The 14,067-nt window shown below is 52.3% G+C and overlaps 6 protein-coding genes across 6 annotated transcripts; 2 read left to right on the forward strand and 4 right to left on the reverse strand.

Moving 5' to 3' along the window:
• The first annotated feature begins 702 nt into the window (after positions 1 to 702).
• BO85DRAFT_21589 (uncharacterized protein) lies at positions 703 to 1,595 on the forward strand. The gene is made up of 3 exons (XM_025654647.1): positions 703 to 729; positions 858 to 1,019; positions 1,138 to 1,595. The coding sequence occupies exons 2-3, from the start codon at positions 937 to 939 to the stop codon at positions 1,388 to 1,390; spliced, it is 336 nt and encodes a 111-aa protein (XP_025521254.1). The 5' UTR covers positions 703 to 729; positions 858 to 936; the 3' UTR covers positions 1,391 to 1,595.
• A 204-nt stretch (positions 1,596 to 1,799) lies between these two features.
• Positions 1,800 to 3,690, reverse strand: BO85DRAFT_360374 (uncharacterized protein; the record flags this gene model as incomplete). Its single annotated transcript, XM_025655548.1, has 3 exons — positions 1,800 to 2,246; positions 2,325 to 3,559; positions 3,654 to 3,690. The coding sequence occupies 3 exons, from the start codon at positions 3,688 to 3,690 to the stop codon at positions 1,800 to 1,802; spliced, it is 1,719 nt and encodes a 572-aa protein (XP_025521255.1).
• Positions 3,691 to 4,226: 536 nt separating this feature from the next.
• On the forward strand, positions 4,227 to 5,690 carry BO85DRAFT_473893 (M20 family metallopeptidase; the record flags this gene model as incomplete). Its single annotated transcript, XM_025662647.1, has 4 exons — positions 4,227 to 4,265; positions 4,375 to 5,189; positions 5,257 to 5,396; positions 5,467 to 5,690. The coding sequence occupies 4 exons, from the start codon at positions 4,227 to 4,229 to the stop codon at positions 5,688 to 5,690; spliced, it is 1,218 nt and encodes a 405-aa protein (XP_025521256.1).
• Positions 5,691 to 6,094: 404 nt separating this feature from the next.
• Positions 6,095 to 8,086, reverse strand: BO85DRAFT_411194 (putative MFS allantoate transporter; the record flags this gene model as incomplete). Its single annotated transcript, XM_025657516.1, has 9 exons — positions 6,095 to 6,295; positions 6,372 to 6,606; positions 6,676 to 6,741; positions 6,808 to 6,908; positions 6,962 to 7,225; positions 7,283 to 7,547; positions 7,592 to 7,651; positions 7,715 to 7,873; positions 7,932 to 8,086. The coding sequence occupies 9 exons, from the start codon at positions 8,084 to 8,086 to the stop codon at positions 6,095 to 6,097; spliced, it is 1,506 nt and encodes a 501-aa protein (XP_025521257.1).
• An 853-nt stretch (positions 8,087 to 8,939) lies between these two features.
• On the reverse strand, positions 8,940 to 11,086 carry BO85DRAFT_444624 (putative 2-methylcitrate dehydratase). Its single transcript, XM_025659062.1, has 4 exons — positions 10,666 to 11,086; positions 9,809 to 10,586; positions 9,569 to 9,753; positions 8,940 to 9,507 (listed from the first exon to the last, which is right to left on the reverse strand). The coding sequence occupies exons 1-4, from the start codon at positions 10,777 to 10,779 to the stop codon at positions 9,076 to 9,078; spliced, it is 1,509 nt and encodes a 502-aa protein (XP_025521258.1). The 5' UTR covers positions 10,780 to 11,086; the 3' UTR covers positions 8,940 to 9,075.
• A 1,026-nt stretch (positions 11,087 to 12,112) lies between these two features.
• Positions 12,113 to 14,005, reverse strand: BO85DRAFT_433866 (DNA cytosine methyltransferase; the record flags this gene model as incomplete). Its single annotated transcript, XM_025658438.1, has 2 exons — positions 12,113 to 12,545; positions 12,597 to 14,005. 2 exons carry the CDS (start codon positions 14,003 to 14,005, stop codon positions 12,113 to 12,115), a joined length of 1,842 nt encoding a protein of 613 aa, XP_025521259.1.
• Positions 14,006 to 14,067: the final 62 nt, after the last annotated feature.

The following is a 14,067-nucleotide window of genomic DNA, read 5'->3' on the forward strand; positions in this document are numbered from 1 at the left end:
TATAAGTGTTTCTGTATCGCCGGACCTGGAAGTAGTCTTGGCATAGAGTATAGACACCCAAGGCCGAGCAGAACTGCCCAGCCCGCCAAGCGCCAATCACAGAACCCCCGGAAGCGATGCCTTGGCGCCAACCTTGGGCGCGAAGTCGGCGAGTCTCGCCTCTTTCGGAATTATGACGCATACGACCACAGCATTCCGCCACGTGAGCCAGTACGAGCATCGAGACCCGAGTTCGAGCAATATGATTGGTGCAGCGGCCGAGTGGCCCCAGCGGAAACGCCAAGGTGTTCCGGAGCGCGGAGACTTGGCGCCTCCTGAGGCAATAATACACACTGCACCGCAGGGTGACTGTCCGGTGGCCTTGGCGTGCTGCTGCGCGGGGGTCTGAGGGCCACTCGCTGGCTCAACTTTAAATGCAGCCGTCTCTGTCCTCGGAGACCTGCCCCAATTCCCCCGCCGGTGATGGATCCCATTCCCAGTATCCCCCCATGCAACCATCCCCACCACCTTACCCCTGCTGACGCTGCTGATGCTGCTTTGGAAGCTGTCGTGAGGAGTGAGTCGCTGGCTTCGAGCCGATTTATCCGACGCGTCATCTCCTGAGCGCAGTTGACCTATCGATCTTATCTTTGTTGTTGTTCCTCCGTATACTTCCGATGGCTGGGGATACGCACCACACCGGCATAGTGGGTGTGATTGTGGGTGCAGTGGTGTTGTTTGTGGCCTTGAGTACGATCCCATTGTGAGTTCTAGTGTTCCAGTGTCCCCTATTGGAGGCTCAACTGCTGCATGCATGCCTGGTGGAGGATGCTGCATGCTGGTTGAATTCCATTGTTTGGATGTATCTAACCTGACAGTATCGTGCTGTACCATCATCGTCGACGAGCAACTGCCAGACGCAGTAGCGAACTCCGCAACCTCACCGATGGCGGCATAATGCGGCAGGTATCGGTCGATCGATGGCTGGACGAGCAGACACACGCGAGCTGCGAGGATCGGTTATACGCTCAGGAATCCTGGTAAGGCTGTTCTCCTTTGGGTGGCGCCAACGCTTGGCCGAGATGCGGGGACACATTGCTGGTAGCGGTCTTGGCCGGACTTGCGTTCCATAGAACTGATGCATGGCTTCCTTGGTAGTCCCATCTGTCTGTCAACCCTAGCAGCGTCCCAAGATACCCTTCCTTTTCCCGAGCCGGCCTGGGTCGCACCATCACCCCATGACGAGCCCAGCCTGCATGATACGATGGAGGCCGATCGAATGTCTGGGAGGAGAAACATCCTGGTCCTCAACCGTTGCCACCATGTCTTCCATGCGTCCTGTCTCGCATCATGGTTCGAATACCATCAGTATAAATGCCCAATTTGTCAGACATCATATTTCAGCGAATAGCCCGCTACAACATTGCAGATAGTCAGTGACCGCAATGGAAAGTCTTTGTTCCCGCGTATATCTTTTGCCAAGACTAGTACTATGGTTGGCAAACTCTAAGTCCGTTCAAGTCCATTTGACTCGTTCGAACAGGGTCGTCACCATGACCACGATGTCACCTTCAGAACCAAGCATAATCGTTGTGCATGGCAGGCCCTAAATAAGTACGATAACGTACGACCACTAGCTGCATGGCTAGAGCGTAGCATATGTTGGCAGTCGGGGAAGACCCCACGATTTGGCTAGGATCCTCTTCCCAAAACTTTCTAGAACACTCGTCAGGCAGATCCCTGAGCTATTCTAGCCTTATCATAGTTGCCACTGGGATGCAGACATCCTATCAACTCACTTCAACGTCTAACCGAGTGCACTACTGTGCGCACAATGGCCTTCGTCCGTGCGCAAATGGGTCGCCTCCTTGGATGATCTCGTCAAACCGTGCGCTGACTCGGCTGTAGTTGAGCCCATAGCGACCAAGCTCACGCAGCCGAAACGACACCCAGTCTTGGTATATCCTGTCCGACGTGGCAATCCCCGCGATGAAGAGAGGCCACGTGATGCGCACCATCAAGTGCGGTCTGCTGCGATGTAGCTTCAAAGAAAGTTCCAGAACCTGGGAAACGGCATCATGCAGGGTCATCATCCCCGCACCCTGCAGTCCTTTGGCTAGGGTGTCTTTGAAGCACAGATGAAAGTACACGATTGTGCCGTAATAAGTAATGGCTGCCCAAAAGATCGTTTCCATCACGCGACGTCCGTCACCCACGACTTCACACGAGGGCGCAGACTTGGCGGAACTCAACAAGGTATCGAATTCCTGATCAACGGATTAGTCGCTGTCGCCCATCCATGTGCAGACACGACAGGTCATCTGCGGGATGGGACGGATACTTACATCAGATAACACGTTGAGCTCACTAATGATCTCAAGGCCGGACTTAATTGAAGGATTTCCTTGCCGAAATAACTCCGTGATCTTGAATTGCAGTACATGACTTCGATGATACAATGATAGCCCCGGCATATTCTCCATATCATCCAATTGGGCTGTGGTGGGGTAGGAATCCCCCCAGAATCGAGACGGGGATTGTCTGCCAATCCTATACAGCTCAGAAAGACTCAATCCCGCACTTCCTGCTTCGTCTTGCATGAAAAACCGGAACAGGTCGGCATCGAGCCTGGCAGCACCTGGGCCAGAGAGCAAAGCGCCTGGTGTGAAAAAGTACAGAGTCCAAAGCAGAAAAAGAGGGACCGCTGTATGTCGAAGTCTGTCTTTGGACAAATCCGCAGTCTGTTGCAGCACAGGGCTGTCGCATGCGCTCATGCTCTGGGCCTCATCTGCGACATTACATAGTGCGGTCGGCGAACTTGTCTCTGCATTTGCGACATTTGGAGGCTCTAATTGTTTGAGTGACGGGACGACATGGTTGAAGAGTAGACTTTCGATTCCGCGGATGTGAATATTAATTCCAGCAGTCCCGCTGCCGAATCGGTTCTCATAATCAATCATCATCCACAAGGTAATGAAGATGGCTTCGATCTGCGCCGGGGACTTGACGTCTGGTTTCAGCGCTTCCCGAAGACCAGAGAGAGCCCGGCCATAGTGCAACCTACTGTCCATGTCGGACAAACTCTCAATGGTACATTGTCCGTCCGTCTTGTCCCGGTCGTACAAACGCGACCGGTTAATCTCACTCGACGTAGTCGCCAACATCATGCTCATAACCATGGGTTCTTTAACTGCAATTTTATGGTATGCATAAGACACGGTAGACCACGGCCAATGCTTACCAAGGATCACGACCAGCGCAGAATCCTGAAGATAATTCAGGCACGAGCGATCAAAGTCCGATATAACCAGGGAATTGGCCGCTTGGATGCTGTTCCCAGCACCACCAGTGGGCGATAAAGAACGCGCAGGAGACGGGACAGGCTGACAGACCATCTGCGCTTCCAGCGGGCGAGTGTCTCTTCCGGGCCTTTTAGCTGGACCCCGGGGGATGGGGCCGCCCTTCCACTCACATACGATCCGGGCCGCAGTGCAGCGCCGGCACTGTGGCTCCTGCTGGCCAGGAACGAATAGTTTCTCTTCGTCGCATTTGACCTTGCGGATTCTACACGTGCGACAACCTGTGGTGCAGTAAGTCCGACCATTCTTAGAAAGAGACAACGAAAAAGCAAAGCTAGACAATTGGCGTAAGACAGAACTGGTGGGGATCCTTACCGGTCTTGGACCGAGTCCTCCTGCCGAGCCCATGCATCGTCTATCGGTTCTATCGCGTGCTTGCCGTTGCTCCACTTACTCGCGGTGTGCCTGTCGGGGAGGAATGTCCTGTCAGACTTGACATGTAACCTGGTCAAAAGCAGGGCCATTAGAGACACCGAGCCGAGACAAACCAACCAGGAGGACATCGAAAGGAGAGGGGGGAAGAGAAAATGCGGAGAATTGAATCGCCAACCGATGCTCTTTTTTCCCTCCTGCCGCCGTTCCTGCCGAGCCTCGCCCGCCGATTGGCTGCATCGGCACCGGTCATGTGACCTCGGTATCGGCAATTGTGATGGCTTCAACAGTACCAAATGCAGTAGTAGATAGTCTAGTAGTAGTAGTAGATAAGTCACTTGCTATCACTTATCAATTACGATAGCCCCCCTTCGGATCTCCGCAATCAATGCGGAGAACCATCTCCACCATGCACGATCCAACTATAAAATGTGCGTACATGCCAGTTTCCAACTCTGGCACCTGAGTAAATACAATCCAACCCTAAGTAGTACTAAGTACACACCAGCCACAACCATGCAGCTCGAACCAACACAACAACGCTTCATCGCCAGCGTCGAAGAAGCCCTCCACAAACATGCCGCCGAATTAGAAGACATCAACAAGAAGGCAAGCCCCAACACACCCACCCATACCTCACATACCTACTAACCACCAACCCCAGATCTGGTCCACCCCGGAACTAGCCTACACAGAACACCAAGCCCACGACAACATCTGCACCCTCTTCGAGACCCTCCAACGTACCAACCCATCCTACCGCATCCAACGCTCCGCCTACGACATCCCAACCGCCTTCGAAGTAACCTACACCCACGGCAGCAGCACCGGCGGCCGCACCATCGTCTTCAACGCCGAATACGATGCCCTTCCCAACATCGGCCACGCCTGCGGCCACAACCTCATCGCAACAAGCTCCATCGCCGCCTTCATCGCCACCTGCGAAGCCCTCAAACACCAAGCCCCAGAGGACTCCAACTACACCATCCGCCTCCTCGGCACTCCCGCCGAAGAATCCGGCGGCGGGAAAGTCCGTCTCCTCGACAATGGCGCCTACAAGGACGTCGACGCCTGCCTAATGGTCCACCCTATCCCCATGGCCCCGGGCCATCCAGAGCTACTAAGCTTGGCCACAGTACTACCCGGTGGGTTCCTAGCGAATGACAAAGTCACTGTGACGTTCACGGGCAAGCCGGCGCATGCGGCCGCAGCGCCGTGGGAGGGCGTGAATGCGTTGGATGCGGTGGTCGCGGCGTATGTGAATATCTCGCTGTTGAGGCAGCAGATTCTGCCCACGCAGAGGATTCATGGCGTCGTGGCTAGTGGGGGGGATAGGCCGAATGTGATTCCTATGTCGGCATCAGTGGATTATTATATTCGCTCGCCGACGAAGAAGGGATTGAAGGCACTGACGGAGAAGGTGGTTAAGTGTTTCGAGGCGGCCGCATTGGCGACGGGGTGTGGGGTGGAGTTTGAGTGGTGAGTTAGCAGCCAGTTCTCCTCCGTTCAATGCTTCTCTGAATGCTAATGCATGGTGGTGGGGTAGGGGTGTCTCGTACGACGACCTTAAAACCAATAATCCTATCTGCGAGAGCTACGTCTCTGTTATGCGCGCTATGGGTCATCACACGGTGATGAATAATGCCGGCCAGTCTGGTAAACTTACTGGCGCGTCGACGGATATGGGTACGTCGACCACCCACAATATACACATCATAGTCCTAGATTCAGATTGATTAACGATGGTAATTTACAGGAAACGTCTCTTACGCCCTCCCTGGATTTCACGGCCTCTTCACCATCCCCACAGACGGCGTCAATCATACCCCGGGTTTCACCAACGGTGCTGGTTCCCCGGAGGCGCATCAGCGCTGTCTGGCCTGTGCGGCGGGGATGGCTGTTGTAGCGTGTCAGATTGTGACGGATGATGAGTTTGCGAGGAGGGTGAAGGAGGATTTTGAGGTCGAGGCGGAGGAGTAGGCGGTTTTTTATGTTGGGTTGCTGTCATGATGGACGTTGTGTTTATCTATTGTATTGAGTATGAATGATTGTCATGACATGATGCTTGCTGGTCTGTGAGTTTTTGTACAGCGGCAGTAATAGTAAGTTCTATGTTCATCTATAGTAGTTGAGGGGTAGTAAATTCGAATCCTTCGATATACAACAAGCGTGCGATTTTTGTGAGCAACAGTAGGGATTTTTTATTTTCTTAGCGATCTCAAACTTGAAGAGTACTACTTTCTTAGTTACTCAGGGGCTTATCACACCTCGCTCAGTAGTTATCTTAACAAAATTGTCAACGCAGTAACTCCGTCCAAATAACTCGATATCCACAACATAAATACCCACCCCAACCCACTTTACCTCCTAAAAATCTTACTATATCAATAAACATACCTAAACCCCGGATTCTTCAAATCCGTAACATCAGCCAACACCTCCCTCTCCTCCCCTTCCCCCCTCTCCATCCCCATCCCCATCCCCAATCTATCCCTCCTTGCATTCTCCCACCTCAAGTACACAACAAACGCCACAAGGTCCACCACCACTACGGCCAAACACACAAACACGGCTATAAAGCCACTCTGCATATACCAAACAACTCATGTCAGTTCATTTCACGTGTACTGTATATTTCTATTGGGTCTGGGTCAAACGCACCTGATACCTCGGCGCCTGACTCTCGAAAAACAGCTGCGGCCCGATAATATTCCCCACGCAGTACATGATAAAGTATATGGCGCTGACGGTGGCTCGCTTGGTGATGCCACCGATGTTGGCGCTGATCATGGCCATGGAGAGGGGCAAGCTGACGGAGTAGAGACTCATGAGGATGAGGCCGATGTAGCGGGAGGCGATGGGTTTGGTGCTGTTGACGAGGGCGGTTCCCAGGATGCTTTTGTCGTTTGTTAGTGGGGATGCAGGGCTGGGGTTGGGTGTGGTTTGGAGGGGAGGGGGGATGTACCTGACGCAGGTGAGTATGATGGAGGTTATGCAGCGGCTGTTGGCGAGTTTGGTCGAGGTGAAGCAGCTATTTATTTGTAGAATGTTAAATGAGGTTCATATTTAGGTGGGGGGCAAAGGTAGTAGGGCATACGATATCAAGATGATGAGGAAGACGATGAATCCTCCAGGCATGCCTAGCAGCAAAGTATGTTCGGTGTCGTATCCGAAGCCCTTGAGGATAAGGCCTGAGAACTGTATATCGTCAGATTAATTGTGCAGTCTCCTAATAAAGGTAAGTAACTCACCGTCGTATATCCACCATTGGGAATATTGCAGCCCAGAACAAACACGGCCAGGAACCATGTCTTCGGGTCTGTAAATGCTTCCATAACCTGGCCCCATTCGATCTTATTGTTTTTGTACCCGGCTTTGTTTGCCTTCAATCGTGCCAGCGCAATGACCCTCTCCTCGTCTGTTAGAAAGGAAGCATTTGTGGGTGAGTCGGGCAGGCGGAGGAGCATTAGAAAACCCCAGAGGAAAGTGACGATGCCGAAGATGATGAACATCCACTGTTAAGTAAATTAGCTTTGTTTTCAGAATCAGGGTATCTGAAAGGGTTCTTCTACCTTCCATGATGCTAAACTGTCCTGGATCTGCCAGATACCCACGGCAATAGCATTACCGAGCACCAGTGACAAACTATTTCCACAGAACCAGATCCCATGGCGTAGCGGTTGTTCCGACGTGCGATACCATAGAGATGTAAGTAGGCCGAATCCCGGGGTTACACTAGCTTCTGCGCAGCCTAGGAAGAACCGGGCGACCATGAGTCCGGTGAAGTTTGTAGTGGCAGCATGACATGCGAGGACGACGGCCCAGCAGAGACTATAGCTGTAAGCGTGTGGTGTGTGGCATCAGGAAGAGGAAGGACGTACTATGTGCACGCTAAGTACTTCCCCAAAGGGAACTTGACAAGCAGTAGTGATGCAGGATAGCTGGATACTCCTCATCAGAATTGATCACTCAAGCTATAACTGCTTCACATTATATCAACTCACCTAAACGCAAGATACCCGAAGTAGAAGATCGACGAAGTCCAACTATACTCCGTCCCATGCAGCTTCAGGTCCGTCAGAAGACCCATAATAGCAGAGTAATTCAACGTCTGCTTATCCACAAACGACATCATGTACGCAACCAGCATGATAGGAAGAATCCTAGGTCACGATTAACCCTCCTCCCACTCCTATAAACCACATCCAAAGCATAACATACCGAAAATCAATCTTCCTCACAAGCCTCTTCTCCGCCTCAGCAGAGAACCGAGGCATCGATTCCAGCTCGATCACTCCATTATCAAAACTTGTTTTCACAGCTTCATGATCACCACCACCACACTCCTCTTTCTTTTCAGTCGTAAAGTCCGCCATACTACTGTTGAGAAAAGACGACAGTATTTAGGCGAATACCAACACGCGCATATTTCTCCCCTAAATACATTCCAACACCCACCCCAGATATCATTCAAACCCCCTCAGCATCCTATCAACCATATCTTGGCACGAAACTCAATATCAGAACTGCAACACCCCCCACCAACACGATAATTGGCTGTATCGGCAAGGCTGGCCCCGATCGACAACAGCCGATGCCGAGATAGAGTAGTACCTACCACTTTACCCCAGGTTTTCGCTCTTATCGAGCCTGCATCAGGCTAGCGGGTTGGGAATCCGTGCGCTGCGCTGATAGCAGGGTCAGGGTTGATGTGATTGGTGGTAGGGTGAGACACCCACTAACGGGTATTGTTGTTGCTCTAGGCAGGAGTGTTAGATATTAGGGCCTGTCTTATCGCCGATTCCCTATCGATGATGGGGAAGTTATCTTCTAAGTTGTGGTTTACCTCAGTAGTGTACCTGGATGATGTGCACGCTTGTAATGTGCCCTTCTAACTTAGGATGTACATTATGGTGTAGAATGCAAGTAGGACTCGTATAACGGCAGACTCGACTTTGGGATTGACAATCTGGTTTCTGCTGCACTTTGATGGGTAGACCCTGTAAGTATGATATCAGCTGTGTGTATGGGGAAATCGACTATCGCGGCTACTCTGCAAGATGATAACATGAGGAGGGTCGGCAACGTCTAGATCCTGGGTGATAAACATGAATCGTGTTGTTGGTGGGTTCGGCAGCGTGTTGCATAGCCGTCGGCAGCGAGTCCATCCACTAGCATCTACCCTAGCCCAGTCTCTGGTCATTCTACTACCAACCTGCAGAATCCTGATTGTCTCGGTCCCACCATATCGTAATTCTAAGTATTCTATCACTGGCTAATTCTCGTTTATCTCATACACGATATCTTCAAAATCTCGCTTCAAATTATGGTATAATATCTCCATGTCGCATATACAATCATGACTCTACTGGGATGCCACAATCTGGTCCTTGACATACAGGTCGACATACTGGTCGACATCATAGCCCTCGAGAGCGGCCCGGTCCCAGCCAATCTGGATGAGCTGGTCAATACGGGCCTGGTCAAAGTGCGCCTCCAGATGACGCTTGTACTTGGCCAGAATCTCCGGCTTGGCCTCCTCACGCCGCAGACGGTGGCCCAAGGGCGCCTCAACAACCACCTCATCAAGCACCGTTCCGTCGTTCAGAGTAACGGTGAGGGCGTTGGGAATGGTGCGCTTGGCAGGGTCGTGGTAATCCTTGGTGAACTGGGGGTCCTCGACACAGTAGATGCGCTTCCGCAGGTCATCCAGGAGCTGAGAGGTAGCGGCCTCCGATCCGTCGGCGTAGTCGTTGGCAGTCAACCGGTTGAAGGCCAACATGGTTGCGACCATGTACTGGTGAGCTGTCAGTATGCGGGGTACATGGCGAACAATGTTTGGATCCGAAATGACCTACCTGGACACAGTGGTCACGATCGGCAAAGTTGTCCATCGGCTTGAACTGCTTGTCAATGATACGGATGCACGCCTCGTGGGTGCGGTTTCTGATCTCCTTAATGTCGGCGGCGGTCTTTCCAAGAGCCTTGAGCTTCACGTTGACGATCTGAGCGGCCTCGATGGCAGTCTGGGAGTGGAATTCGGCTATTATTGCAGCTGTTAGTATTTCCTCCATACTGATGTTCGATGCTAGACTTACCCGGGTAGGAGACCTTGAAAAGAACATTCTCCATGACGTAGCTACCGTAGGGGCGCTGGAACTGGAACTTGTTGCCCTTGAACAGGACATCGTAGAAACCCCAGATGGGAGCAGACAGAACGGTGTGCAGGCCACCCTCGCCCTTCTGAACCTTCAAGACGAGGTTGACGGCCCGCTGGCATGCGTCACCCGCAGCCCAGGATTTCCTCGACATAGTGTTGGGGGAGTGTCTGTAGGTACGGAGCGACTGTCCGTCCACGAACGCCTGGGTAATCGCATCTGCGGTCTGCTTCTCGCTGAGACCGAGCATCTTTGCAACCACGGCAGTGGTGGCAACCTTGACCAGGACCACGTGGTCCAAGCCGACCTTGTTGAAGGAGTTCTCCAGCGCCAACACACCCTGGATCTCGTGGGCCTTGATCATGGCCTCCAGGACATCCTTGACCTGGAAGATCTTGCCGCCGGCGATGTTTCCGCCCGCACGGTTTGTGCGAGAAACCCAGTCGGCGACAGCCAGAATACCACCCAGGTTGTCCGAGGGGTGGCCCCACTCAGCAGCCAACCAGCAGTCGTTGTAGTCCAGCCAGCGGATCATAGCACCAATGTTGAAAGCGCCATTGACAGGGTCCAGCTGGTAGGGGGTTCCCGGAACACGAGTGCCATTGGGGACCACGGTGCCGTCCACCACCGGGCCCAGGAGCTTGGAGCATTCCTTGAACTTCAAAGCCTCCAGACCGCAACCTAGGGTGTCGAGGAACACCAAACGGGCGGTGTCATACTGCAAGTCAAGACATCTGCAATCAGTCCATCGCACACAGGAAAAAGCCCACAAAAATAATACGGGGGAACCATCGTACCGCCAAGTCCGAGTTCACATTGTAGTTGTGAATATAGTCGGCCATATCCTTGATCTCCGGGTCGTACGGCTTATCGCCGGGAACGACGGGAGCAGCATGTTGAAGAGGAGACATGGTGGAAAATCGAGAGACGCGAGAAAATGTTGAGGGAGTCCTGAGGCTGGGACGAGCAATGGAGGAAAGAGAGGATGCAGGCCTGGAGACGGAGGAGATGCGGGAGGGCCAAGTGCGGGGAGACCTGTGGGTCAGCCGTCTCAACGCTGAACAAGAGGCAGACATGATGATGATGATTGATACCCAAGACGATGCAGATGCAATTAAGAGAGGAGGATGCAGCAATGCCGCCGGGTTGAAGAGGAAGAGAAGGGGAGGAAGAGGAAGGAAGGGCGGAAAGTACGGAAGAAATTGGGGGGAAATAAAGTAGTAGACTTACGTTGCTGGGGGCAATCCAAGGGAAGAAGGGGAAAAGGAAAGGGACGGTGAGCTAAAGTCACCCTGATCTCATACCGCCCCCGGCCTTTGTACCGAGGCCATTTCTCTTCTTCCTCCTACAATCAATCCGGGCGGTTATTGCCGGCTGGCCGGAGACACATGAAGCGGGGAGGCATTCTCATCAATTCTCTTACTATTTACTACTTTGTTACTAGTTTTAGACTTACTGATCGGAGAAGTCAATCGGCTCTTTTCGCGTGGTCCCAATATTCAGAAAGTCAATGGCACTCAAAAACCAGTTTCAGTGCGACCGGTGCCTGACCCAGAGTTTTCTCCTCCTCAACAACTCCTTCATCTCTGTGAATTGCTGTACTAAACTACTAACAATGTTGACTGAGCCCCTCCGTCTCAACCTCAGAATGCCCGGTCGAGAACTAGTGCTTTAGTATCATGCAGGAGGAGCCACCTTGCATGTCCTACGTCGACCGGATCCTGCAACTCCAACGCACAATTGAGATCATCTGGAGGCAAAATTATTTATTATCTGCATATTATGTCCCTCCTCTAATGCTTCTAAATGTTCTTTCCCCCAAATTCGACCACTATCGTGGCGATGACTGCCCCCTTCTCTCCGCGGTTGGACGGCTTCATGCCTTCCCGCGGCTATCAAATAGAGGCAAAGGCATGTGGATCTTCTGGCGGATCATCCCCATCTTCCCCCCTCAAGCTCTGACAGTCGGGACTCCACTCGCTGAGGGTACCCGAATTCCACACCGAGGCCCGAAACACAACAAACGCCCGCCAATACTGTCGAATTCACTGTGGAAAGGAATCACATAAGACCCGCGGGTTCTTGAAGTCATAATGAGAAGAGGATCATTGAGAGTTTTTTTTTCTAAATTGAGAACATATTTCAATCAAATGCGTGGACGGCATTTGACAAGAGCATCAGGGAACGAGGAGAGATCTGGAATCGCACGTGATGCCCAATAAAAGACACAATGATCAACCAGAATTAGAATGGCCCTCGCCGCTCAGGATTAGTTTCCTCCTCATCTGTTCGCTGCAGCGAGGCTTTCACCGAACGGTATATGGCTTCTGCCAGCTTCGGCGGCACTGCATTGCCTATCTGTTTCCGCACCTCGCGAGGCCCGAAGCGGAATCGCATAGGGAAAGTCTGCAGGCACGCAAACTCTCTGTTGGTGAAGCCTCGTCTGCCCGATGGATGATAGTTTTCGCCGCCGCCACAGGTTATCGTTCGTGCCTGTCTGTTGGCGTCGAAGGGTCGTCGGGCAATCGCGCTACGTTGCAGCGCGCCCTCGACATCATGATCGGAGGCCCCACGAGGAATTCGCGAAATGACCTGGTTAATTGTCACATAGTCCCTGAGGCCGGAACCAGGTAGCCCATGCGTTGCCTCAGGGAACGGCGGGAGTGTCTCCCCGGGGCTATCAAGGCCATCAGAACAAGTAAACCAGAAAGACGCAATATCTACTTACCCAGATGCGATGATTACCAACCTCCTCCGTAGCTGTGGTACTCCGAAATCTGCACAGTTCAGAATGGTCCACCGAACAGAGTAGCCAATCTCAATAAAATCTAGAACCACCCGATGGAAAGTTTCTCGATGCCGCTCATATAATCCGCTTGTCTCCTCCATTGTATGGACTCTCGGCTTTGCCTTCCGAATAAGCTCCGCACAAGCAAAGACGCATGCAGAGTTTGCATCATCTGTAGCGCACTGCACAGTCTTAGCTGGTGAGAAAGTCTGACATGGCGGAGACCCGTGCGTAACATCAACTTTGAGAAAATCATAGTTGTTCGTCAGAAAGGAAAAGACATTCGACTCTTCGCACTCGGCATCTCGGAAATTGAGACTATACGTATTCACCGCGTGTCTAGAATTATCAAAGGCCCAGGTAGGGCGCAAACCAGCTTTGAGTGCACCGCAGGACACTCCACCGGCGCCACAGAAGCCGTCTCCAAACGTGTACTGCCGACTGCTCTTGTTATCGGTACTTTGCTCAGTCAGATCAATCACGGGTCCCTCGAGATCGATTGCCTGCGGAGCATCACTCGCTCCAAAAGAACGGGTTGTTCCCCTCCACGCCTTGCGCAGACTGCTCGGATAAGTTCTATACCTTTCATCGGCTTCGTCAAATGAGAGATATTCCACTGAAGCAGGGTCATCTGGCTTGTCACGGAAGTTCTCCTTTAGCCGGCAGAACAGGGTGTGGGGACGCCGTTTCTTCAAGTGATCATGCTCCACATGACAGGCGTTCGTGAAGATGACATTTACAATGCGCTTAATTAAGGGCAAGCCAATGTTTCTACTGTCATTCGCGATCCAAATGAGCTCGTTGGGCCACTTGGGGATATAAGTGCCCTTGTGGCCGGTAGCGCGCACCAAGTGCCTCCCAGTGAAGAAGATCTCTTTTGACACAACGTGCTGGGATATGCTCTCTATCCGGATGAATCTTCCGTCGAAGATTTCAAGGGATTGTCCGGGCGTGTAGACGATGCCATTTGCGCACCATTCTTTGAGAGGACGCTTGGCTGGTGCGACATCAATGAACTGCACGTCCTCGTCGACGTCTTGTCTTCGGGGGGCTTGGTTCCAGTCTTGTAGTAGTCTATTGAAAGCAGCGTCGGTCAGATAGTCTTGTTCATTGAACCCCTCTTCGGTGTCAGAGTCGAGTTCAATAATCTCGTTGAACTCAGCGGGGGAAGAGTCTTTCTCAGTTGCTGGGCCGGAACGATATCCCGTCTGAATGTTCAACACCAGGTCAGGGTCGTTCTCAACAGTGACACTGCTGCGGTCTGAGTCTCCATCAATAGACATGGCATCTGACGGCCAGTCATCGTCGCTCTCGCAGAGGTGAGGTATGGCAAAGGAGAACGGAGCCATTTTAAATGACAGACAGATAAGTAAGAGGAGAAGATAGATTGAGGGAGATCCTTGCAGATGGA

The sequence above is a fragment of the Aspergillus piperis genome (assembly GCF_003184755.1).
Source record: "Aspergillus piperis CBS 112811 unplaced genomic scaffold BO85scaffold_1, whole genome shotgun sequence".
Taxonomy (NCBI): domain Eukaryota; kingdom Fungi; phylum Ascomycota; class Eurotiomycetes; order Eurotiales; family Aspergillaceae; genus Aspergillus; species Aspergillus piperis.

Coding starts and splice junctions, on each gene's coding strand:
- BO85DRAFT_21589 (XM_025654647.1), top strand. CDS start 937: ATGCGGCAGGTATCGGTCGATCGATGGCTGGACGAGCAGACACACGCG. Junction 1,020..1,137: donor TTATACGCTCAGGAATCCTG/GTAAGGCTGTTC, acceptor CTTCCTTGGTAG/TCCCATCTGTCTGTCAACCC.
- BO85DRAFT_444624 (XM_025659062.1), bottom strand. CDS start 10,779: ATGTCTCCTCTTCAACATGCTGCTCCCGTCGTTCCCGGCGATAAGCCG. Junction 10,587..10,665: donor ATGTGAACTCGGACTTGGCG/GTACGATGGTTC, acceptor CTTGACTTGCAG/TATGACACCGCCCGTTTGGT. Junction 9,508..9,568: donor ATCGTGACCACTGTGTCCAG/GTAGGTCATTTC, acceptor ACAGCTCACCAG/TACATGGTCGCAACCATGTT.